Source organism: Pipistrellus hanaki (assembly GCF_964339955.1).
Source record: "Pipistrellus hanaki genome assembly, chromosome: 10".
Classification (NCBI taxonomy): Eukaryota; Metazoa; Chordata; class Mammalia; order Chiroptera; family Vespertilionidae; genus Pipistrellus; species Pipistrellus hanaki.
This window is the reverse complement of record NC_140512.1, coordinates 43962204-43990028: the sequence shown is the minus strand read 5'-3', so window position 1 is coordinate 43990028 and position 27825 is coordinate 43962204. Positions and strand designations below refer to the sequence as shown.

At 37.9% G+C, this 27825-nt stretch overlaps 1 protein-coding gene across 1 annotated transcript in view; it reads left to right on the top strand.

Moving 5' to 3' along the window:
• The first annotated feature begins 1421 nt into the window (after positions 1–1421).
• The window catches only part of CNTNAP2 (contactin associated protein 2), a 1655791-nt gene continuing 1629387 nt past the window's right edge, over positions 1422–27825 (top strand). Inside the window, exon 1 of the mRNA XM_084896487.1 lies at positions 1422–1874. Coding sequence (XP_084752613.1) covers positions 1775–1874 — 100 coding nt within the window. The 5' untranslated portion in view covers positions 1422–1774. The remainder of the gene's footprint in view (positions 1875–27825) is intronic.

Sequence of the window (27825 nt, the reverse complement as noted above, 5' to 3'; positions counted from 1 at the left end):
GAGGACCTTTCTGAGACCTAAGCATCACATTAAACTCAGAGTCTATTCCAGGTGTAGCCAAGTCTCTATAAAAATTTTATTTATCTTGAAAGGCAAATGCTTGTTCCTTGCATAATACCGAAAGACACCGTTACTCCTACTGGACCCTCCCTACGCATCCTTAGAGAGTTAGGTGGCCAATCATTCTTAACGGTGTCAGTAAAGCCAGGGAAACGGTGGGTTCTGCAGAGAGATGAGATTCCAAGTACTTTATGGAGCCTGAATGGGAGGAAACTACGGAGGGAGGGAGGGCGGACAGGTGGGAGCTGGGGAGAAGAGCGTGTGATTTATTAGGGGGCAATATCTAAACGTTCATAGGAAAGCTGGGTCTCTCTCGATAGTCACAATCCTGGGTTACTTGCCATGCACCAGAGACCCTGAAGCAACCATCCGTGTGCCTGCTTGTTTATTTCAGTTCGGGTTTGTGCGTTTGTGCGTGTTTACCGGAATGTAGTTTTCCTGGCAGCCTCGGCGGCTGGCTTGCAGGGAGTCCGTGTGCCTATGCACGAGGAGAATGAATTAATTACGTATTGAAAACATCTGCATTGGGGGCGCCTGCAGTCCCCGCCGCCCCAGCCATTGGGGAGGCGCCGCTCCATCACTTGGTGTTAGGACCGCTGGAAGACCTGGGGACCAGAGCTGGGGAGCCTGTACCATCTCCATGTGAAGGGGAGGAGGAGGGGAGTCAGAGGGAAGGCGCCCCAGCGACAGGGAGTCTGCTTCCCGGGGGGCCGGGGAGGGGGCAGCCAGGGTGCCCAGACTGCCCGGCAAGTCCCCAACTTCAGCATCGCCTCCCGCCTGGGGAGGGGCGCGCGGCTCCTACCTGGGCCCCCGCCTCGTCCGAGGGCGCCCGGGCCCTTGGGTGTCAGTTCCTGTCTGCTGGCCAAGGCAGTAAGAAGGGCTCTGCCGGCTGGGGGTGCAGGGAAGGAAGGGGAGGGGGGGAGGGGGCATTGAGAGGCAGGAGGGGCTGGAGGAGGAGGAGGGGGAGGAGCCTGGGAGGAGCCTGGAGCAGCGAGGCTGAGGGAGGGCTCCCCGCCTGGCCCGCCGCCGGGTTTGCAGGCGCTGCTGGCGGCGGCCCCGCACTCCGCCCGCTGCCGCCCGGCCGCTCGCTCCGCCGGGGAGGCTGCCCCGCGCCGCGCCGCTGAGGCCGTGCGTGCGCCGCCCGCTGCGTCCCCGGCCCCGCGTCCCCCTCCGCCCTCATCCCCCCAAGTGCGCGGAGCTGCCGCCCTCCGAGTCCCGCTGCCCCGCGGCCAGGGGCGCGCTGGCCCGCGGTGCCCCCCGCCGCTGCCCCTCCGCGCCCGGCGCACCCCTCTCCCCCGGCTCCCCGCACTCTTCTTCGCATTGGCGCCCCGTCCTCCGATCGTGTATTTCTCCCCCTTCGGAAGAGGCAGAGGGCGGGGTAGGGGTCCCCTCCTCTTCGGATCCCCCACCCCCTCCCTCTCTCTCTCGGGGTGAATCGCTTCCCACCTGGCATTTCTCGGGCGCCCCGCAAAGGCCAGCCCCGCGCGCCGCCGGAGGAGGAGAAGCCGCGACTCCCCGCCGCCGCCGCGGCTCGGAGCGGAGCGGGCGGAGGAGCCTGGCGGGCGCAGCGGCCCGGGGCGGCGGCGGGCGGCGCTGGGCGAGCGCAGGGCTCTGAGGACAGCCCCCCGACGCCCCGGGAGAAGCCCCCTCGGGGCGGGACGGCGCCCCTCCTCCGTCGCGAGCCCCTGGAGCACCGCGGGCCGGGAGGCGAAGGATGCTGTCGGCGCGGCGGCCAGCGGGCTGCGGGGCAGCGCTGTGGCTCGGGCTGGTCAGCTGCGTCCTCTGCAGAGGCTGGACGGCCCCCTCCGCGTCCCGTGAGTACCTCCCGCCGGCTCCTCCCTGCAGCATGGGGTGCCCCCCCGGTTCCCCCCTGGCAGGTGCCCTCTCCCCGGTGCATCCGCGGCGCTCGCCCCGGGCTGGGGCGCGTGTCTCATGCACTTGCAGCCGCTGCAGCAGGCGGACTCCCAGCCCGGCCGGCGCTCCGGGTCCAGGGCCCGGGGTGGTGACGCTGCTGGAGATGTTTCTGGAAAGTTGTGCCTGGGCGCAGAGATGGGTTGGCAGCTGCTTGGTTAGAGGGATTCGTGCAGATGACAGCTTCTCGGGAGTTGCTCAGCCACTTCGGAGTGTGTGTGTGTGTGTGTGTGTGTGTGTGTGTAGAGGAAGTTCATGGCATTTTGCATCTCTGGGTCCGTGGCTGGAAAGAGACCACTATGGCAGAAATAAGTTTCTTATTTTTATTTTATTTATGGTTTCAACTTCAATGAGCACGTACTTGGGGTTGGAAGAGGAGCGCATCTTGAGCCTTTGGACACCTTTGGACTTGTCTTTAAGCCTCCCTCCCACCCACCCACCACCCCAAAAGGGGATGGCCATTGAGTACTTGCTTATTAAAATGGAGACGGTGGGTCCAATAGTCTCAGGGAAACTGCCTACGTTCTGTTCTTTGGCTGTTTGGGGTAATGCAGTCCAGGACTTGGGACAGGCAGGCAGTGCAGAACAGCAGTGATGCAGTAGTGAACAGATTTCAGGTTCTCAGGAAGAGGATGCTGTTCCGTGTGTTTATCTCCGTGTGTTTTTGCCAGCTTAAAAAAATTGCTCATGTTTTCATGAGGTTAGAAAGACAGAGAGGATCCCACCGCATCTTCTGCATTGCTTTGGCAGTGCATGGCTGCTGCTTGGTCCAGAAAGAGTTAAATACTGCTAAGGTCGCCTGTAGTGAAAAATCTTAGGGTAAAGTTCATAGGCATGGACTTGTCTCTGAGAATGAGCAAAGTGTTAAACAATGATCAGGAAAGTTTAATAACGTCTTCCATTTAAAAAGAAAAGTTCAGTGTTTTCCAGAACTCATCCTATGGGAAGTAGTCCTGTCTCTGTTGTTTACAAGATCCTGGGTTGCATCAATGCACCTGTGTTTCTGTGTGTTGCTATCAATGTTCTTCTGGGGTGTACATAAGAGTAAGAGTAAGGATTGAAAAGGACTTTGGAAGGTGTGCTAAAGAATCTACTGCATAACAATGCCATATGATGAACCAGCATTGGCTTTGAGATATTTTTCCAGACAGTATTTTCTTTGCTTTCCTTGCACTGAAAGATATGGAAGCCACTGAATGGCAGTTTATAATGAACTTGAAAAATATTTTATAGGTGTGTTTAAAAAAATAGATTAAACCTAAAACATGATATATTATTGATGCTTTATGTCAGTTTAAAAGGTTGAAACAAAAATTGTGAATATATAATGTTTGGCATTAATATTTACATAAATATCTGACTATACCATGAGGAAATTATTTTGATGAAGTTTGTTTCTACTTGAAGGTGTGTTGATATAGAACTAACTAAAACTTTTCTAAGAAAATAAACTTATTATGAAGAAAGTTTATTCCATTCACTGATTGAAGGCGCTCAAACTAGGGTTTTGCCTGACTTCTGTATTTCGTCTTTCTGTCCACCTTAGTTGTAATGGATGAATCTGAAACACTTGTCATATGTCAAGCCTTGCACAAATACAGCCATTGGGTAAGAATGGGAAGGTTGTTATCTCAGAAATATAGTCTTTGTTTCTCCTGCTTAGTTAGAAATTGGAGCTAGGGAAGAGCAGAGACATGAATACTTAAAGTATTTATGATAATGAATGATATGTTTGATTATTAAAATATATTTATTGAGCTATTATATTTCATTGTTTAAAAATGTTCTAATGTACATTGTTTAAAAATGTACTTAATGACCTCATTAAGATGACTTTTTACTTCATCTTAATTTAAATTGTGTCACCAAAACCCAAAGTTGCCTCAACTCCTGGAAGTGGATTAAATAATATGAGTGATATAGGCTTGAATGATTATAATGAGCTTTCAGTAATTATAATGTGTGTTCAGTACTTTAAATGTACATTTTTGCACTTCATGAAACATTGTACTCATATACAATTCTTCCTAAGAAGAATGGGAGTTATATTCTTAATACTGAGTACATTCAAAGGGGAAAAAATGGTAACTATGATAATGAACAACTCAACCAGGAGAGGTCATCACAAGACAAAAAGTATTATGAAAGTCAAGAAGTAATTTTTGTATTTGGTACACATTTCAAAATATGATGTCAGTGCTAAAACTTTCTGTCCTCAAATAACTTTTTAATATGATGGGCATTTTTAGGAGACACATTCAAATATTTTTTTTCATTTCAATACCGTTTCCAATATACTAGTATATTTGCCTTTGGCTTACTTCTTTTTTTCGGTTATATTGAAGAGCATATTATTTTTGATACTATGCTTTTTAAATATGTTTTTTATTATTGATTTTTTTAAGAGGAAGAGAGGGAGGGAGAGAAGGTAACATCCATCAGCTGCCTCCTGACGCCCCCTAGTGGGGATCAAAACCTAAACCCAGGCATATGCCCTGACAGGGAATCAAACTGGGGATCTCTCAGTGTATGGGACGGAAGTTCAACCAAGTGAGCCACAAGGGCCATAGCTTGATACTATGTTTCTTACAATCAGTCTAAGATAGCTTTACATAAACTCATCTCTAGGATTACGTAGAAAGAGTCTGATTTCCTGACAGATAGTGAAAAGGAGCTGATGGAGTCATACAACCTTCCTTCCTTATAAATGTACATGTATAGGACACATATGTAAAGTTTTAGTAGAATATTTTCTCTTAGGGAGTTGCATTTATTTGAATATATTTGAAAGACCCTGATAGTGCAGTTCTAAATGATGAGGAGATTGAGGCAGAATTTCATGAATTTAATTTATTCCCAAAATATACTAGATATTGGCTTAAATAGTGCTTTCTGATAAAGGTCACTTGACATTATTTTGTATACCCATTAAAGTATAATTTCAATTACTATCACATTTATGAAGTGTGTCTTCATTTGATCAAATACTTTTTAACAAATATGTTTTTACATATACAAGCATATCAATATCTGTATGTACTAGTATATGTAGGTAAATATTTGGGGAAATTCTTTAAATGCATGTTATATAATATACAAATACATAATATCATTAATATAAGACTATATATTTATTGTATGTAAAATATTTACATATTTTCTGACATGTCTTTCAAGGGGTCTAATTTGCCTACAAGTTCTTAAAATTCTTTTTTTCAAGTAATGCAACAATATCAAAACCACAGGATATTGGCTTATTTTCTTTTTCTTCAATTTGTATAACACCCTACAAGTGGTATCTTTCAAATAGTGAAATTAAGTATAAAGTATAAAGTATATAGTAAATATAAAAGGAAATACTACTGATTTACATTGAGCTTGAACATAGTCTTAATAAAATTAATTTATTTCATTTGAATTTACATAGTGATAAATTAACAAAATAACATTGTCTTAATACAATGAATTTAAATAAAAAAGTGCAATAGGCTGGCAAAATGTATGGGTTGTGAAGAGGTAATACATTGCCGAAACCTGTTTGGCTCAGTGAATAGAGAGCATCAGTCTGTGGACTGAAAGGTCCCAGGTTTGATTCCTGTCTAGGGCATGCACACTGGTTGTGGGCACATCCACAGTAGCGGGTGTGCAGGAGGCAGCTGGTTGATGTTTTTCTCTCATCCATGTTTCTAGCTCTCTATCCTTCTCCCTTCCTCTCTGTAAAAAAAATCAATAAAAATATATTTTAAAAAAGAGGTAGTACATTCTTTACTTAATGTAAAGTAATAATAAGAAATGCTATTTTATCTTTAATAGAGAAATGTGTAACTCTGATTTCATTATCAGCACAGATATTCAGGAAACAGGAACCTTTGTCCAAGTTTTACTCCTTTAACACCAATCTATGATAAAATTGGGTTAAAAAAAAGAATTCACAATCCAATAAAGGCTTTCATTAACCTTTATACCATTTCAAACAGACAACATATCCTTTGCAGATGTCAACTAACATCAAAGTTGTTTGATGGGTATCATATTTTAAAAATTAGATTTCTAATTTATTTTTTCTATTTTAATTGGCAGGGTGTTTGAAGTTCTCTAACGTCTCTGAGATTTTTAAATCACTTGTTTTAATTAGTAGATTCTTCCAGAGAAAATCTTAATAAGAAGTCCTTAAGGCTGAACTATAAAGTCTTCATTTCTGATGTATTGTTTTTTATGATTGAAACATAAAAGGAATTTGCTATAGTTCCCCTTTGTCTTGTTTCTCTTTTAAAACTCAGTATTATTTGTACAGAGTAAGGAGAGATTCTAGGCTTAGAAATCCCATCTCTTCTGGTGTGTGATTTTCTTAAAAATGTTGAACATCTGGAGGACCAACTTCATGTTATCTGGGCAGTGATTGATGCTACCAAGTTGAAGAAATAAAACATGTAATTTCAGAAATTTCCCATATCTAATCTTTTAGAGAAGTGCTTTATCATTTATTGCTACTTGAAAAGTTCAACAACAAAGTGCATAATTATAACATCAAAACTACGATGTCATGGAAATAAAACCAATGCTATGCTTACATCTGCATAAGTAGTTGACATAGAATGTTATCAGTGTTTCTAAAGAATACACAGTATAAACTAAGTAGATGTTAGGTATATTTCTATAATCATTTAATGAATGGCATTTGGAAAGCATTATGTGCTTAATTTTGACATTTTAATGTGCAAGAATAGTCATGGAATGATCTTCACATAGCCTTTAACTTTTCAAGTGAGAATCTTAAAAGAGAATACTTCTCAGCAGTGATCAGTTAACACACGGGATCTTCCATCTCCTGGGGTCTTGAGAACCTGTAGGCGATAGTTTGACCAACTACAGATGTTGTTGGGATGTGGAGGTGCCACCTCTCTCTCTATCCCGTTTCCTTTTTGAGGCGGAAACTCCATTTGCAACTCTCTTAGCCTCTGTCTCTACAGTTCACTCATTCCTTCCATGTTAGGCAGAGTGACTGGCCTAACATGGTCAAGTAGCTAATGTACTGAGCTCCTTCTTCTTCCTTTGGGCTGCCTGCGTAAGGTATAGATTCTGCTAAAAGGTGTGCAAGAGTAGGCATTGCCTCTGCAAGGATTTATGTGATAGGATAAGGAACCTTTGGCTCTTGCTATCGCTGGAAAGTCTGCTAATATTCAGAACTAAAGTTAGTGCATCCAGAAAGAAACTCTCTACAAACTGATTCATATGCCTTTCAGCATAACGATTATTGCTTGTCTCATTTTTGATTCTTATAAGTATATTTCCAGTAGGACATGATATCACTCATCTAGGGGAAATGGTGAACAACATGGACTGATGAACAAGAACAGACACAGAAATAAGGAGCCATGGGTCAGACTGCTGAACCTCAAAGGGAGGGTGGGGATAAAAGGGAGAGATTAACCAAAGGATACATATGAGCCTAATCAGTGGTTGAGGACAATAGGGGGGTAGGGGCTTGAGTGGGGGGGTGGTGTGATTCAAAGGGGGGGTTTTTGAGGACAAATATGTGATACCTTAATCAATAAAGAAATTTAAAAAAATAAAGGAGGGAGAGAAGAAAGATAAAAGTAAGAAAAACTTTATTAACATGCTATTAATACATACAGTATTAAAAAATAAAGTTAGTGCATCCAATTGTTGTCATACATTTAAGCCACAGTCCGCTGTATCAGTAATTATTATGTAAGGGGTCACATTTGCTCTCCACCTGTGACTTTGTTTCTAATCTAATACTAAGGCAGAAGTGGGAGTGCTAGTCAGTGTACCCTATCACACCCAGATATATTAAAATTGCCAATAATTAGCTTAGTACTGAACTAAATGAACACGAGGAAATTTTTGCATATGTTAAAAACCAGCAACAAAATAAAAGTTGGCCCAGCTGGTGTTGCTCAGTGGTTGAGCATCAACCTGTGAACCAGGAGGTCACAGTTTAATTACTGGTCAGAGCACATGCTGGGTTTCAGGCTTGATCCCCAGTGGGGGGTGTACAGGACGCTGCCAAGCTTGATCCCCAGTGGGGTGTGTGCAGGCAGCAGCCTATCAATAATTCTCTCTTATCCTTGATGTTTCTTTCTCCCCCTTTCCCTTCCTCTCTGAAATTAATAAAAATATATATTTTTTTAAAAAGTTGTTTTTTTCACTTCTTTGGGGAATTGGACTTTAATTATGATCTGTAAAAACCCTTCTATTCGTTCATTCATTCATTCATTCATTCATTCATTCATTTATTCATTCATCCATTCATTCATATTTCTGAATGGTCCTGTTAGTGATAGGATTTCTTTCAGAGAAACACTTAGAATACAATTGCCTTATCTATGGTCAATAACATTACCAATTTAAACACATCCTGGTTGCAGACTTTAAAGGCTAACACATTCAGTTCCATCTCATCCATTTAAGTATCACAGGAATTTGACATGCCTGGAGCTGGAAGTTACTTCATGTTCTTGCCCCTTCTGTACAATTAAGAAGAGTTAGATATTTTGAGTCAATTATTCTCTTTAAAAAATGAGTCATATGCACTTTGAAAACAATGTTGTTAATCCCCCCAATTGTAAATTTTGAAAAAGATCTTGTTAAACTCTTATTTAGTCCATTTTAGGGGTAGACTATTCACAACAACAGCTTGAAGTGACTGATTTTTTTTATAGCACTCCAGATTTTTAAACCTCCCCTGATAGTAGGAAATCTGGAAATAAAGATGTATTGGTTGACTCTGAGCTTGCTTGCTGCAGATATGTTCTCGGCACACAGCCAAAATGGGAAAGGAATAGGGAAGGGCTCCTGAGGGCCATATTCTACATTTTCCTTATGACTTACGTTTGTTGGAAATATCCACACAGACATACATAGTGATACATTCTTTAATGTTTTCGTGTTCAGGGAGGAGGTAAAATTAGTCCCATGAATACTTTTACCAGGAAAAACATATCCCCAAACCTCTATAAGGTTTCTGCTCCCCGTTGCTAGCCCCTCATCCCTGTTTTGTTTACGCTGGGCTGGTGTCTGAGCTGTCTGGGAATGTGAATTGGACAAAGCGGCCATGCTGGTGTGACTTCACACTGTCAGGTTCGCTGAATCTGTGATGTGTGGTGCAGTTATATTGGGATCAAGTTATGTAAAGTTTAATCAAATTCAGCAAGGATTGCTCACTTCTCTGCATTAGACATCATTTTGAAAAAGAGTATGTAAAAAGAAAAATATGTCCTCCTAATTTTTTTACTACCATTATAATGCCATCATGTTATTTGATTATAGTATTATTTCAAAGGAATACATGGAAAAAGTAAATACATATACTCTGAATTAATAAAACAATTTTGGGAGTGAGATACCATGATTTGCTAAAGAAAATCATAAGTTTACTACTAAGAATAGTCTCTTAAAACAAAAGGTAGCCGAAATCGGTTTGGCTCAGTGGATAGAGCATCAGCCTACAGACTGAAAGGTCCCAGGTTTGATTATGGTCAAGGGCATGTACCTCGGTTGTGGGCACATCCCCAGTAGTGGGTGTGCAGGAGGCAGCTGATCGATGTTTCTCTCTCATCAATGTTTCTAACTCTCTCTCTCTCCCTTTTTCTCTGTAAAATATCAATAAAATATATATATATTTTTAAAAAGATACTTATTGATAATTTTAGTTATATGGACTCCAAAGGTTATTTTGAACTCAAGATAAAACATGTTCATTAAATTATATCACTCTGTAACTCATTTTACTGGACAGTCAGCCTTTATGGAAATCAAATTATTAAGCAAATTTATAAGTATATGTTTTCCTTTATATACTCTATATGTCTTTTTCAGGTATTGGACAAAATATATAAACAGAATAACTACATGAAAAATGTCAGCCTAAATTATGTTTTGTGGCAAAATTTTATCATATTTTAGGGGTGTTATTTGTTTAAAATTTTACTAAATACATATTAACAATGGCCTAAGCTGCATTCATTTACTTAACTGCTAATAAATTTTAAGTCTAAATTTATACATGTAAAAGTGTATTTGAAGCATTTTTGGTTCAACCGAACAAAATACGTCTGGAAAATCATAGATGAATGTCAATTTTAGATGATTAAATGAATGTGCTACAGGTTATTGTTTTCATTGTCAACCAGTCTGAGAACATGTGACTTGGCTTTTTCCCTCCTTTTGTGCCCATAGCCACAAACACATAAGTTTGATGCCACCATCAAGGCAGATGTTGCTAATTTATAATGGCTTTTTTTTTTTTTCTCAGTGCATCTGAATATAGCCACAGAATAAAAAACTTCTCTACACAGTGCACCATGCAACCATATACAGGGTGTTCCCCAAAATGTGTACACACTTAGAACTATTATAAAGTCAGTGTCTATTAAGATACAATTTAAAAGATTCTACAGAAATGAATAATTTTTTTGTCAATGCCTGTTTTCAAACTGATAACTGCTGTGGTCCAGGCACTGCTGATAACACGAAGCAATAGAATTGCAGACATCAAGAATCATTTTGTTCAGCCCTGACTGGTTTGGCTCAGTGGATAGAGCGTCAGCCTGCAGACTGAAGGGTCCCAGGTTCGATTCCAGTCAAGGGCATGTACCTTGGTTTCAGGCACATCCCAGGTAGTGAGTGTGCAGGAGACAGCTGATTGATGCTTCTAATTCTCTATCCTTTTCCCTTTCTCTCTGTAAAAAATCAGTAAAATATATATATATATTTAAAAATAATCATTTTGTTCAATATTTGTGTGCCCTCAATTCGTGGATTGTTGCCAGTTTTGTACCATCAATTTTATCTTTTATGTATTCCCATAAAAAGTCTAGTGTCACTTTAAGATTAAATTTCTTTGTTCAAAACTCAGTCTGGCTTCACCCATTATTTTAAATCAAACATGAAAAAGAGTGAAAATTAAGTGAATTATCAGGTCTTCAAGTATGTATACATTATGGGAGGGCACCCTATATAATCTTATCAAATTTGCCTTATCAAATATACTATAACACCATTACCAGAAAATGTTCAGCTAACTTTTGGTTAGTGATAAAATTCACTCACTGTTATTTAAATTACTTGGTTATTCTTAGATGCTCTCACATAAAAATAATTTTGAAAATAATGTATATGCTTTTTCTTTAATAGATGTTTCCTCATTGAGTCCCTCAGATTTGTAGTGACTTACATTTTCAGCAGCAACAATAAGTGTTTTATTCTATAACCATGCAGCAATAGCATTATTATGCTTTTAAATTTGTTATTGTTGTTTTGTTTTTTGCTAATTGGTATAAATGGCTAATATTTGTTGAGTGTTGACTCCAGATCAGGCACTACTCTTTATTTATTTATTTATTTATTATTATTTTTAAATATATTTTTATTGATTTTGTATAGAGAGGAAGGGAGAGAAATAGAGAGTTAGAAACATCGATGAGAGAGAGTCATCGATCAGCTGCCTCTTGCACCCCCCCATACTGGGGATGTGCCCGCAACTAAGGTACATGCCCTTGACCGGAATCGAACCCGGGACCCTTCAGTCCCTAAGCCGATGCTCTATCCATTGAGCCAAACCGGTCTTGGCCACGCACTACTCTTTAAATGTGTTAATTCATTTATTCCTTACAATAACTCCCCAGTTTGCAGATGCAGAAACTCTAGCAGAGAAGGTTAGCAGATTTTGCCCAGGTTAGCAGTATGATCCAATTCCTACAGAACTGTGTTCTTAACCACGGCACTCCTGGCTGAGTCTGAAATAGTGTGCCGCTGAATTTCCATTTCTCCAATACTGAGTTTCACCTTGCTTCTAGGCAATGTTTTGAATTAATTGATTCTCATATAGCATTATAGGGAAATAAACCATTATATTTGTAAACAGGAAAATATATATTTAAAATAAACAGATAAACACAACTTATTTTAATTATAGTAATATCATAAAATAATACAATGGCACTTTTTAAAATAAAGCAATTTTGCCATGTAATTCTATTTTTTACATATATTTAACAGTCATTTGTTAAAGACGCCTATTTAAAGCTGTGTAAAATATTTAATACTAAAATATTAAAATGCCTTGTCAGATACAGCTATTTTAAACTGGTCCTCAGGACATTTTTTTAAGTCTGTATCACAAACTGTAATATCATTGCCATCACTAGGGTTAAAAGATAATCCCTGTGTAATCTATAACCACTGTTTTGAGTAACAATTTTGTGTAATGTCTAAACCATCAAGCTTTTCTTGAAAGTCTTGTTGTGAGGAAAACTTGCTTTAATGGCAATGGGAAAATATTTGTCTCAGAAATAATTGTTAGTTCTAACGGCTTGAATATTTCTTGTATCTATTCCTTGCTCTCCAGGTCCATCACCACAGCTCTAGTTTTGATTTTCAGTGTTTCCCTTGAGGCATTAATTTAGATTTGTAGAACACCTCTGCTTTTACTCATTCTTTAACATCAATATCTCTGCCAGAAATACTTTTTTAAAAACACGGTTCTTGTCTTGGTTCTCCACTTCTCGGGTTCTTGCCTGTCCCTTTGGTGTCCTTGCTCCCTAACCCAATACTTGCACCACATGTAACCTAACCATACTGAAATCCTTGCAGTTTCTACAGTGCAACATGTTGGGGTGTGTGCGTATGTGTGTGTGTGTGTGTGTGTGTGTGTGTGTGTGTGTGTTTATTTTTATGCCTCCTTACATTCTGTTCTCTCCTTTTGGAATGCCTTTTTCTACTTTACCTATTTATCTGATGTAAGAAAAACTCATTTGTAGATCAAGCCTCAAACCTTGGAGCATATTGAAGGGAGCATCACCTCCCTGTGGCAGTTTGGTGTAATCACAGGCAAAATACTAAGAAAGTGCTAAGCAGTTTCTTTGCTGCATGAATCTACAAGAAGTAATGTAAGTCACTTTCAATTATCTGGCATTGGAATGAAAAATTATGCCAAATTGTTAACAATAGAAGGAAGGTAATGGATAAAAGTCAGATACTTTATAAAAAATCATCATTTACATGAATATTTATCTGTCATTTCAAGGGTAATAATGAAACTAAACTGTGACAGTTCTAAAACATCTCCAACCACTTTCCTACGTGGCTCTATTTGGCAGCATTTTCTGAACTTCACTTAAGCCAAATGGTTGGTCAGATTTCTTCAAAGCCACATGTGACTGCCCTCTACAAAGCATATTGTTGCTATAAAATACTTATTTTACTAATACAAGTCAAAGACAGACATCAACAAAATAATTATCATACCTAACAGGTAGTTTAAATAGAGTGCTTATGGTGTCAAAAAATATTGTAAATGATAGAGGTAGCTGTGGAGAAAATTTATGATTATATACACCTGTAGTATATCATAATCTAGCATATTTATTGATAGTGTCAAAGTTGGCAAGAGATATGGATGTACGTAATATGTTAATCAATAAAAATATTGGGGAAAATAGAAATGTCAGGTGGTTTTATCCTATCTAATAAAAGGGTAATATGCAAATTAACCCTCACTCCATCACAAAAATGGCGGCACCCATATCCACAAGATATCGATGCCCAGTCCTCTGAGCCCCACTGGAGTCCCCCAGTCCTGAGTGGGGGAAGCCACTGAGAGCGGGCAGCATGAATGGCCTCACAGAATGCTTGTTTCGTCGCCACAGCAAAGAGGCAAGCATTCTGTGCCTCCTCTCTGATGGGCCTCTGGGCTCATCAGTGAGCCTCTGGGCAGTGGGCACAGAGCAGCTAGGCCCTGCAGAGAGCCACTGGCACACCAGGCTACTAGTTTTTAATATAACAAAAATAGTAACATACTATTTTGTAAATGCAAAAATAGTCACATACTCAATTGGCTTATAATTTAAATTAACTGTATCCATCTCTACATTTGAAGCTTTATACATTCTGTGCCTCAACCTTAAAATATTCTCCATTCTATACAGTCTTTCCCTTTTTAAAGCCTGCCAGTTCAGTGAAGTCTGTTTTAAATGTTACATCCATTGCATTGATTCCCCTGGCCCTGCCTGTTTTTACAAGCTAGTCCTTTTTTTTTTTTTTTTTTTATCCCGTAGTTTACACAAGCAAAGCCTATATTTTGTTCATAGATTAATAGATATAAGGGTGTGGTTGTGTCAAAGGAGCTAGACTTCAATAAGTACCTCTTATAATATTAGGAACTGTACTAATTGAATTGAATTTCTTATATACAATTAGTGGATTACTTTTCTGCTGGAATTCTCATAGCATAAAGATGCTCAAAAAGGTAAAGCTCACCAGTTTCATTTTCATACGGTTCTTAATTTTATCAAGTTCTCCCTAATACAGAAACAAAATTTACATCCTAGTAAATTCTGATAATTGTAGTTGGGCTTTTGTAATAAAAGCTTAATATTTTCCCAAAACCATTGCCATAAAATATTTGAAGACATATATGATAAAATTCTATTAAATGCTATTTTTAAATTTAGCCACTATTTTTATAGATAGATAATTAATTCTCAAAGATTAATATATCTGTTAAGAGAAAAGACTGCGATTTATACTGAGTTGTAACCCTCAGATTAGCTATAATATTCCTAGGTACCTAAGTAGTGTTATATGAATTCAATTGAATTGAAATGGGTTAGTTCTATATGTAAATTGTGCAGATAGTAGATTGTAACAAGTATATATTTTTTTTCCTAGTTTAATTTTTCTAGCTAAAAGCATTGTATTTAGAAGTAATATAATTTTAAAATATTAGTTACAAAAAAATTGTCCATAACTCCAAGTCCTCATTTTATAAAAATACTACCTTAAAATTGACATATCTGAATGAATTAGCAAACAAAATGAAACAGATAAGTATTTCAAAGGAATGTTATTCAAAAGTAGCAGGGCTATTAAAGTTATTTTGAAAGATAATTTTTGTTACTTAATGTGAAAGGCAATTGAATTTCAATTTATTATCTGTTATTTGCCCCAAGTATATTAGGAAAATATTACTGCAATATGATTAGTCTTCATATCATGAAAAACATGATTACATAATTATTGACTACAGTGATCTGAAATATTTCACATTTACAAAGAATATATAATCACCAAAGTATAAATTTTGGAACTTAAAATGTGCTGTTACTGTACCTGTTTAGACTATAGGTGGTAAAATGAGAATAACCTATCCATGTTCAAAAAGAGGTTTCAGAATCTTCTATAATAATAAAAGAGTAATATGCTAATTAGACCAGATGTCCTTTCGGATGACCTTCCAGACGAAGCCGAGACTACCAGGGAAGCCCGGGTCCCTGGTGCCAGAGGGAAGCCGGAGCTGGCAGCCAGGGGAAGGAAGGCCTACTCTTACATGAATTTCGTGCATTGGGCCTCTAGTCTTATAAATAAAAAGGACTTTGTCTCCTCTCTCCAATTGGCATTATAGAGCTTTTAGTAGAAGGCTTTCAGATCTGTTGTTTGTTCATTTATATGTCTATAATTATAGTATTTAGAGCATCCCATACTGTGCTTGTTTTTACAAATTGAACTTTCAAGTGACAGATGCACAAATGTATAGACAGTCCATACTAGTGAGGAGAGGGCTGGCTTCCTGGAGTTGTCTTGAGACAGCGGTTGCCTAAGAAATAGTTGAAGAAGGACAACTCAGACACATGCATTGCAGGTTGTCATGTTTGGGGAAAATGACTGCCTGGAGCTAAAATTATTTCTCATTATCCTATGAAACTCCTTACTTCTATATAACACATACAGTTTATAAAATTGTAGTAGAAAAAAGTTGCCACTTAATAAGCTTCTGTGAGTCAAGCATCCTGCTCATCATTTCTTTGACTCTTATTTCAAAATTATCTTATTATCTTTTTGAGACATTGATTTTAATACATTACCATAAAGCTCCCTTTTATTTATTAAGCATGGTAACATTTTAATTAAAAATTACTAAATCGTCTCAGCCCATCCAAAGGCAAGTTCATCTATGGGTGACTAAGGAAATCCTCTCCATTGATACATTTTAGCCAGAACTTGGAAGATAAGACAGAAGTAGCCAAGAAAAGAGGAGGGAAGAATGTTCCATGCAGAAGAGGACAAGCATGCAATTCTGACATTGGTCACGTTTGACCTCAGTCTGATGAGGAGTGACTTTGGAATAAGTCTACTGTGAAATATGCAATGAAAAGAACGTTTTGAAAGAGTACATGACCCTCCTTAATAGTTTATCACATAGAGAGAAATAGATCTTCACTCCTAGGAAATAGAGACAAAAATCACTTTTCATCTTTAATTGATGAATAATGCATCTTTTACCAGTTCTGTTAAAAATAAGCTTCAAGGAAACCTTACTCCAACGATTAGCATGATTATCTGACAAGTCTGCTGTCTAGAACTAAAAGCCTATAAATTGCTGCATGTAAAATGCCCGGCACAGATTCAGGTGTAAGGTAGAGATAACATTTTCCTAAAAGTTGCCATTTTGAAGTATGTCCAGTTTATTTTTTTAAGATTTTGGAAAACTATATTTGTATTGTTTTGTTGTTGTTATTGTGTTGTCTTTATTGATCACATGAACTAAAAGTAGTTGCAATCTGTAGTTCAACCTAAAAGGGCAAATTTGTTTAATAAGGCATCACTGAAGAAACAAAAATCAAAATACTGCATGTGAGTGTTTTGTGTGGTATGTATGTATGTATGTATGTATGTATGTATGTATGTATGTACCATCCAGCAGAGGGATCAATAAGGGGGCTCCACAGTCGCCCTGCAGAGAGAGGCCCAGGCCACCGACCTGCAGGCTATGGTGGGTGGTGAGGCCTCCCTCTGCGGGGGCAATCCATCACAGAGCCCTAGCCAGGTGCGCAGGGCCTACTTCTTTGGGGCGAGCAATCACGGAACCCTGCAATCGATCACCCCAAAAAGGCCCAGATTACATGGTGGCCATGCTGTGGCGGTTGGGTGGGGCCTCCCTCTGTGTGGTGATAGATCATTCCAAATTTGTCTTAGCTACCCTAATAAATTATAAAATAGAGTCCCACTGCATGAAATTCATGTACTGGAGGGGTTGTCCCTCAGCCTGACAGATAATGAAGAGGCCCAGGCTACATGGTGGCCATGCTGTGGCAGGTGGGTGGAGGCCACCATGTAGTCTGGGCCTCTTTATTATCTGCCAGGCTGAGAGACCCCCTCTCCTCCCACAGTGCACAAATTTTGTGCAGCAGGCCTCTAGTTTATTTTATAATTTAGTAGGGTAGCTAAGACAAATTTGGAATGATTAGCAAAGATAAGACCCATATATTATCTAATTTATACATAATGCCACATATAAGTGGTCAAAAAATGAGATAGCAGTAAAGTGCAAATATATCAAGAAAGAAGGAAGTAATGAATGTAAGAAAGTAATCTATATTAATTGAACTTATAATTTGACATCTATATGTAACAATATATCAATAGATGATATTGCTATACTTACACAGAGCTGTTAGTACTCAAGAGTCATTTATTTAAAAACATACTCACTAGAGCAGTGTTTCCCAACCTTCTCTCATGATGAGAATCACCTGGTGGAGTTGTTAAAACACAGATTCCTGAATCCCAACTAAGAAGTGCTAAACTAGAATTTTTGAGAACATATAGGTAAAATTGCATACCTAACTTAGTGCTCTGTATATAATATCTGTGTTAGAGCACTAGTTAAGTATACAATTTTACCTGTATGTTCCCAAAAATTATAGTTTAGCACTTCTTAGTTGGGATTCAGGAATCTGTGTTTTAACAACTCCACCAGGTGATTCTCATCATGAGAGAAGGTTGGGAAACACTGCACTAGAGGACCATTGCATGAAGATTCGTGAAACAGGCCTTTCTTCCCCTGGCTTCCGGGACTGGTTTTCCTCTGGCACCTGGGACCCAGACCTGCGCTCTGGCCGCCACCTTCCGCCTTCCCTCCAGCTGGAGCAGCACTCCTTTAGCTCCCTCCATCCCTGCCCTCCTCCTGATAGCAGGCTTCCTGCCCTGCCTAGCTGCCCTGTGTCTGCATGTGTGCTGCCCAGAGGCCCAGAGCAGCTTGTGGGAGGCCTCTGCCAACTTTGTTGGGTTAATTTGCATACTCACTCCCAATTGGCTGGTGGGCATTGCAAAGTGACAATCAATTTGCATGTTTCTCTTTTATTAGTGTAGAAGATGTTAAAAAGGATAGTAGAGCGCCACTGGTGTGGCTTAGTTGATTGAGTGTTGTCCCATTCACAAAGAGGTGAATTCTGGGCCAGAGCACATGCTGGGGGCACATATGCAGGTGGGTTAGGGTTGGAGGGGAGTTTAGGCTCAATCCCCGGTAGAGAACATGCAGGAAGCAGCTGATTGATGTTTCTCTCTCATCCATGTTTCCATCTCTTTCCCTCTCCCTTCCTCCCTCTCTAAAATCAATAAAAACACGTTAGAAAAAGTATGATAGAAATTATTAAAACTGTGTTAAGTAATGTATTTAGTAGAGCCCATTTTTCAGTGTTGTAGGTATTCAGATACCTTCCTCACAATTGTTTCTGGGAGCACAACATTTTCAAATTAGAGAGCTTGTAGGCATGAGGAACATATCCAAATGCATCAACACATTTACTCTAACATGTCAGCCATATGTGCAGATGGTACGAAGCTGCTTTCCTGAAATGTGATGCGAAGTATAAAAACAAATTTGACAGTTGTTTCATTTTGAATTTGACTATCTAAATAACTAGAACCCTGGGAAATCAAGCAGTGGATACTATTTCAAGTTCCCTACAATCAGTGGCCCAGGATTTTTGGAGGTCCAGCTGAAATTGTAATGAAAACATTTGAATTTATATTAAAAATAGATCACTGTGGTAAGCACTGGAGATTATAAAATATTTAGAGATGGGGTCTCTGTCCTGAAGGGTTTTATAATCTATAGGAAGTAGAAAGAATTAATAATTAGAATTTTAAAATGAGCAACTATCTCTAATAAAAGCTATGTGATTTCTCTGCCAAGGCCTAGGCAAAATTAACAATTATCTTTTGCTGCTTAGATAATGAAGATATGAATTGGAAATGATAGGATCATAAAAATGATGGAGAAAGTTGGTCACTGGAAAATTGTATTCAGGCCATATTATGGCCCTATTGACAGTTCATAGTGAATTCTTGGCATTTTATTTACTTGTCTCAACAGAGCCCTTGGCCAATCTGCCTGACCTTAACGAGGCCCTGCATTGCAGCCAGCCTGAGTTCATCCAGGTGACTTTGTCATTTTCTGTCTAAGATTGGCAAAGTTTACAGGCTGTCCCCCCAAAATGTATACACACTTTAACAGCTGATAGCTCAATTGATCTTTCTTTTTTTTCAGATATAACCCACTGAAATTAATAATTATTCAAAATGTATATACCTTTTTGGGGACCCCCTGTATGCATTACATTTTTATTTTCACAATTTCCAAATCCTTGCCACAGAGACTTACGGACTTAGGATATAGTCAACCAACTTGTGAAAATGTTTGTTTCTTCTCCTCCTTCACTTTTGAATATTCTTTTTAGTATCCAGAACTTTCATTTATGGAAAAGAATGACAGAGGAGAGAGTAAAGAAGATAAACGTTAGTTTCTACTTGTGGGAGATTGAAAGCTAAGTATTTCTGTCAGTCTGCTTTGATCTGGTTTTCTTACTGTCCCATATTTTCTCCTCTACGCCTTAGATAAAAAGGTGGAAAGTAGAAGAAACTCTGGTTACATCATTGAGGAAACAAACCACTGCTCCTAATCTCTGCAAACAATAAAAATTAGCAATCAAAGAAAATATCCAGGACTGGTTTTGACCGAGTAATTTGTTTTTATTTTCACCAGACTGTAGAAAACTAGGCATAAACAAGTTAAATGCTGCTTTCCCTTTGAAACATTGATGAATTAGTTAATACATTGATACAAAACATATTTAAATCCCAAAGAAATTAAGGACAATTGAACCAAGTATTTTTTAGTAAAGCCAATTTTTAACTGTTCAGGAAGGGCTGGAAATATTAATTGAACATATGTATATATGTGATTTCTAGAAATTTATCTCCATTTTTATAATTATATTGTAGTCAGTTTGTATAGCCTAAATAATTTTAATGTCAAAATGGAATGTTTGTTTCATTATGTAAAAGCATTATTTTGTTTCTGGACAATATTGGCTACATGAGAGATCATTCCATATTTATTTATAAATGTCAGTACTAATATTTGTAATAATTCAATGATGTTCAGCTTTAAAACTTTTTCTAATAAAATAAATAACTTTGATCACTTGATATATATATGTATTATTGAAACAGCAGATATTTATAAGAGACAATTCATTAATTGACCTATATCTCAAAGTGCATTGTTCATAACTGATTTTTAGGTGTTTTTTTTTTTGTTGTTGTTTTTTTTTTTAGAGAGAGAGAAAGGGAGGGAAAGCAGGAAGGAAAGAGAGAGACAGAGAGAAACAGAGAGACAGAAAGGAAGAGACAGAGAAAGAGGTTTCACATGTGGAATCTGTAATGAAAGAGAGAGAAACATTTATTTGTTGTTCCACTTAGCTATGCATTCACTGGTTGATTCTTGTATGTGCCCTGACTAGGGATCATGCTTGGGATATCAGAATGACACTCTAACCAATTGATCTACTTGGCCAGGGCTCGTTCAAAGCTGAATTTAAGGAAGTAAGTTATAGAGAATATAATCATAACATACTTTCACATAAAAACATCATGTTGATATAATAACTCAATAGTTACAACATATTTATAGTAATTTTTAATTGTGACTAATGGTGTCATGCTCTTCCTATTTGCCTTTGATATTACCATATGCTATACTTATTTTTTTTCTCATTTTAGTAAGATTTCAATTAGTTGAATTTTTATATATTTTGGGATAGTGACTGAATTTTACTAAAAATGTGCATATTGATAAAATGCCAGCAAGTCTGAGGATGATTAGAAAATGTAACTGTATTCTTATTACAGCAGGTTTCATATCAAATGTTTAAAGACTATATTATTATAATATCTTAGAATTTGAGTAATACACCACTTCACATAGAGAGCAATATAAAGCTTGCTCTAAGCTTTGTATACTTTCAGTATCTTTGAAGCTTAACTGCAACATTGACCATGCATCAAGGCTTAGCCTTCATCTAGGTTGATGTCTAGGATATGGTTTATCTTCATAGTTTGGCCTACAAGTGCTCGTTGCTTATGTATCAATAACAAACCCATGTAGTGTCTATGTAGAGGTCTCAGAATATGTGCAAAAGTATGTTCTTTAGTAGATGTTCAGTTTTCTTACAGCACAATCCAACAAGAGGCTCTCCATGGGTGTTTGTTGACCACTGAGCACTAGCCCGTGCAGGCCATTTCTGGAGCTGCTATTGAGGAGGCTGGTGGAGAAGTAGGAACTTTATAGAGCTGCACTTCTCACCTGCTAATGTGCACAGGAATTCCCTGGCCCATTCTGATCAGGAGGCCTGGGATGGGACCTGCAAGGTGGCACCTGAGATGCTGATGCACTGAGTGGTCCATGAACCTCATAAATAGCAAGGTATAATACTTGAAATCTGTAATGAAAGGTGTTATAACAAATGTATTGCTTATTTTGAAATTAAGCATGGTTGAAGAGAAAAAAAATTGAAAATAAAATATATAATCATATCATGCTATTACACATTCTGGATATAAATAGAAGGTAGAATAATGTAGTTCATGATACGGTTTTGGGGAAAAACATACAAAACAACCTAGTATGGGGTTTCTTCTAACTAACTAGTTGGTTCAATTTATGTAAATTGACCAACACTTAGAGAGATTATATAATCTAAATTTTAATTTGCATTCATTAAACAAGATTATCTCTAAAGTCCATTTTAATTTTTTAAATCTGTGTCTCTAATCTCCCAGGCTTTCCAGTCTTAGAAAAGAATAGCTAGAGCCTCTCCCAAACCTCAATTCTGATTCATTTCTAACAGGAGCTTAAAGGTGTTACTGAAGTGTAAACAGTATTGTGTACTTAAAGTGCTTAAAGACTTGTCCTACCAATAACAAGTGGTCAATGAATGTTACTTATGAGTAATATTATAAAGATTAGGGAAAAGGAATTCTGGAAAGAAGTGACGCAATTTGTTCTATCACATACAGCTTTCTAGAGCTATGCTAAATGACACTATTACCTTGTTTCCCTGAAAATAAGACTGTCTTATATTAATTTTTGCTCCCAAAGATGCGCTAGGTCTTATTTTCAGGGGATGTCTTATTTTCGGGGAAACACGGTATATACCATAATAAAAAAAGTTATGTAATTGATAAAATACTAGAAATATGCTTTTTAAGAAAGATCAGTCATTATTATAGAATATCTCAAATGCAAACAATGCTGTTAAACAATTTCTCTGTTAAAACTAGTAAAATTCTGCCCAATCTAATCTCAATTACCAAATACTCTTCTTCTCATGTTTGATAAAGTATGCATGCATGCATACTTTTTATTCTAATAGTATAATGAAAATATTAAACTTACTGATATGCAAATATATCCAACTTGTATAATGTTATATTTTTAAACAGTTATTACTAACAAATTGTTATTTATTATTTCTATATATTATTCCTACTTAGAAACACATATTGGTATAGATGAATAAATGTATAGAAAAAGCTTTAGTAAGGTCCATGGTATTGATCAGTGTACTGTCTGCCCTTCTTAATAGTAATGGATTGTGATTTTTACTTTGTATACAACCAGAAATTACTATATAGAGCATGATAGATGGCTGCCAATACTCTTGTTATTCTCCTTTAAACTACATGGCATTTATGCCAATAAGGTGATTTTTCAGTTTTAACAAGACATTCAGAGTCAATCTTTGGTATAAAATCAACTCACAAGGGACCACAAAGTATTACCGTGACTATACTTTATACCTTAAATTATCCTAAAGAGCCTTTGAATGTCAGGAACTGATGGTAGCCGGGAAGTTGGACAGAGTATGTGTAATGGCACCCTCGCTCTGAGTCTAGGCATCTCAATGTTTAGGTCACATTGAGGAAGTTCATGATTCCAGAGAAATCAGAGTTGGGTTGCCTGTCGATGCCTTTGGTCTGCTTCAGTTGACGTCATCAGGCGGGGCCTCCTGCGGGTTGCGAATAGCGTCCTAACTCTCTAAACACGGGAGCGGGTGGAAGCAGTTGAGAGCCAGACACTTGCTTATCCGTGTTTCCCAAACTTCTCTCGTGATGAGAATCACCTGGTGGAGTTGTTAAAATACAGATTCATGAATCCCACCTGAGAAGTGCTAAACTAAATTTTTTGGGAACATACAGGTAAAGTTGTATACTTAACTAGTGCTCTGTCTTTGTACACAACCAGAAATTACTACATAGAGCATGATAGATGGCTGCCATCTATCGTGTTAAGTATACAATTTTACCTATATGTTCCCAAAAATTCTAGTTCAGCACTTTTTAGGTGGGATTCAGGAATCTATAGTTTAACAACTCTACCAGTGATTCTCATCTTGAGAGAAGTTTGGGGAAACACTGTATGGCATACAGTGTATGCCATTTAACATCCAGCAACTTGATTTCTGCTGTTGGGTGTATGTTACTTTCCATGGGTGTGGTCTGTCTGACTTTTCGAAGTAGCACCATCACTGTTCATGGTGAGTTTATATGAACCTAAACACAATGAGCAGATGGAATTATTTTAGCACCATGTTGTGTGATTTGGGATAAAAATGGTCATTTCTCTTTATGGGATTTATACATGATCACTGTAGGTAAAATAAACTTTCAAATATAATAATTCGCTAAGTTAGGACTAAAGTTACTTTTTGAAAATAGCATTTAATTTCAACTTAAATTAATTTTAAGGAAAATTGAAACAAAAGTAAATTATAAAAAATTAAGTGAGAAGGCCAACACTGTGTACACCTAAAATATAATTTTTTAAAGATTACTGAAAGTTATCTAGTTATTGCTGTATGAACAGCATATTTAACAATATTAATAGATTTTTCAACTACATTTAAATATTTTTCAATCAAATTTTGTTTTCTCCATTTTTTGCATATCATGAAGCTAAAGCCTAATGTGTGGCATAATGTAAGAAAAGCATCCTAAGAGAAAAAAAAAATTCTTAAGTTCAAAACTGTAAAACTTTAGTTATAAATGGATGACAAATGTCATATTGTCATTTTAGCATTTTTTTCTTCTGGGAATTCTACAAGGAAATATGTGTGAAATTATATTTTCCAACTTTCTTTACCTTGTGAAAAGTATAATGTGTTTTGTGCATTGAATTTTGAAAGTATATGGGAGGTCTGAGGAATATAGAATTGTTGGTAGACCACAAATTTCCTAGGTACATTCAAGTTTTTATTTATAAAATATTAGTCACTAGACTGTGACATTGATTGTTTTGTTTTTATGACTGAGAGCTTTCTGTGTTACTGTGTAATTTTCATACAAGTGATCTAATGCTGCTATTAAGTGTGTGAATAATGAAATAATGAAAATAGTTAAGAAATTAGCTTAGATGTTGAGCATTACAGACAATAGTCCTCACAAGTATTAAGGGAAGTTGTGGTATGTGCTTAGAAGTATAATCTTTCAACACTCATATCTTGGAATCCATTTTCAGTTTGGCTAATACAGTGTACCTTATAATGTGTTAAATTTTCAACATCTCTAAGATACACATGTGTGAGTGTGTGTGTGTGTGTCTGTGTGTGTGTGTGTGTGTGCATGTGTGTGTGTGATGTTGAAGTTTAGTTAGTCTACATTATTAGGAAACCGTTGCTCACACAGTTGAAATTTCTGTATAAATAAAATTCCTCACCTAGGTGACATAGTAAATTAAACACATTTGTAAATGACTTATATACCCCATGCCTCCTTCTTGATTCAATACGTGTAAAATTATCCTGAGTACTTACTGATGTGACTATTAAAATGATTAAATATGCAATTTTGTTTATTATTTTATTGACCATTCATGTCTGTGGAGCTTTTTTCACCACTAAATGCTATTTCATCCTATTTATGTCAGAATTCTTTTTGACTATTGACTTTTAAATTAAAAAGGACTTCTAAAAGCCATTTAGATAGAGTATGGTAGCTCTATTTGTATTCAAACTTTTCTATTGCAACAAAACTCTGCATACCTGTGACTTTCCTCTCTATTTATGATTAATTTTCTTCAAAGTCAATGGGTGACATTTGAGTTTCCCATTCATTTTTATCAGACCATTCCTCCATCCAGTCTGTCAGTTATTTTTAATGCTTTCATTTGTTGTATGAATTTAATAGATTTTGTATTAGCCCAAATTCAGCTAAGGGAATCTATTAAAGATGTCTATGGAATTAGAAGTACTTTAATGCCTATGAACATCAGTTTTCTCATTTGTAAAATGGTGGAAATAATAATACCTACTTGATTTTACTGTAGAAGAAATGATGACATATATCGAAGTGCATAGTATAGTGCAGCGTTTTTCAACCGCTGTTCCTGGTGTGCCGTAGGTGCAGACAAGACAAGAATTTTATAATTTTTCACTATTTTGTTTACTTAATATTTCATAATAAAGTAATTATAAAATACTTTCTTTGTGTTTATTTGATTCCTATTCAAGAGAATTACTTTATATATAGTCAATATAGGCACAGAGTTAAATTTTTTAACATTTTCTAATGGTGGTGTGCCTCGTGATTTTTTTCATGAAACAAGTGTGCCTTTGCCCAAAAAAGGTTGAAAAACACTGGTATAGTGAATGGCAAGATGCAGGTATTTAATAAATGTCAGTTTTATTTTTATTATCTGTGTGTGAAATTCATAAGTAATTGATGAGTGGTTTTAGGGATTCAGCATTCTTATGAGGTCCAGCCCCAGCCCAAGCCCTCTGTTGGATTGTCTTCCAGCTGCAGGAGTCACTCTGTGGAGTGTAACACCTTCACGCCTGTCTTCCTACCACTCTGTAGTTTGGTTGACTGGCTGCTGTGTCTCAGATTATACCTCAAAAGATTGAAATTTCTGCTTGCTGTAGAAAAATCCATTTAAAAAATGTGGTTTGTAGACAACTCACTACAGCAGATGAACCAGAAAGGAGGAATGGAGATATTCCCCTGTGATGTCAAAGCATAAGGTAGAGGTACGATTGTACAGTCCCAGGATGGATGGCAGGGACTACTTCCTGTTCAATGACTCAAGACACTGATATGATCTTTCTTCATCATTCATGGAAAAGGAAAATTTATCAAGAAGGGAAGTATTAAAATCCTTGACATAGTTTACCAAAATGCTTTGGGCATATTCAAACCCCCCTTTCCCTTCCATTCCTTGTCTTTGACTCCTTTTAAAATCTATTTCTAAAATTATTTCCAGTGCCCTAATTCATCCATCTAATTATCTATAACTCATATCACACCACCATATTTCTCATCACTTTGGTGCTGTATGTTTCTCTGTGCTGAAGTGTCTAATATCCGTGGTGACTAAAGTTTCAGAACCATGTAATTGAAATCTGGGGGTGGGGGGGGTGGGGGAGAGAGAAGGGGTAGAAAGATGGTAGGATAGAGTATTTGAAATAGAAATCTCATTTAGTAACTCTCATCATTTGTACCAATGGAAATATCCATTCTCATGGGTGTTTTAACTTGAAGCTTGGAAGTCTGGAGGACTGAACGCATCTCCCATAAAGCTTATCTTGCATATTTAATAGCAGCTGTGATTTCAGTCCTTGGCAGGGGCAAGCCATATTTTGTTGATAAGGGATCTTCATATAGTTTATTTTCTATGTCAGCAGTAGCTGTGAAGAGTAGAAAAAGATAATTGGTGCTCTCTTTCTCCTCTCTATGATGAAGAGAATTTCAAAGAAAGCAGAACCAAAGAGAGGATTTTGGGAATTTACTGTGGTATCTTTATTAGTTATAATTAAGGGGTTGCTGCCTATTGACGTAAAGAGGGTGGAGGCTAGTATGGTTTGAACATTTGGCAGTGTGCAAAGTTTCCCCACCACCCAATGCCTATGAGATTCAAGCAAATAAAGCATCTGTTTAGAAGTATCTGAATCCATAGCCTAACTAGAATTTGAATATCAATTTGAGGTATATTCCATAGTTTTAGTATGCACTAATTTTCTAGATATAACTACCATGTAAATGAAGGGAATTTGTACTTTTTCTGGTCATGAAATTGAGTTTCTAACCATTTCAGAAAATCACAAACAATGCTGCTCATGGTATTTGAGGCACAAATACAACATAGTTATGTCCATCGGCATTTGTAGCTATATGTTCATGGTGATTCCCAATATAAGAAAAACATCTGGCTGTTAGGCCTTTTGATGTGCAGTACTTGGATATTTCCATATTGAAATGTATATTGTTCCTATAGACCACTTTCCTTTTTATATTAGAACTAGAGACCTGATACATGAAATTTGTGCAAGAGTAGGCCTTTCTTTCTCTGGCTTCAGCACAGGCTTTCCTCTGGCACCTGGGACCAGCTTCCCTCACAACCCCAGCTTCCTTTGGTCTAATTAGCATATTATACTTTTATTATTATAGACGAGAGGCCCAGTGCACTTGGGGCGGGGGTGGAGGGGGCGGGAGGGGATGATCATCTCTCAGCCCAGCCTGCACCCTCTCACAGTCTGGGAGCCCTCAGGGGACATCTGACTGATGGCTTAGGCCCACTCCCTTTGAGGATATCCTTAGCTCTGCCACAGAGGTGGGAGAGGCTCCCACCACTGCTGCTGTGCTCACCAGCCCTGAACCCAGCTTTTGGCTGAGCGGTGTTCCCCCTTTGGGAGCACACTGACTACCAGGGGGCAG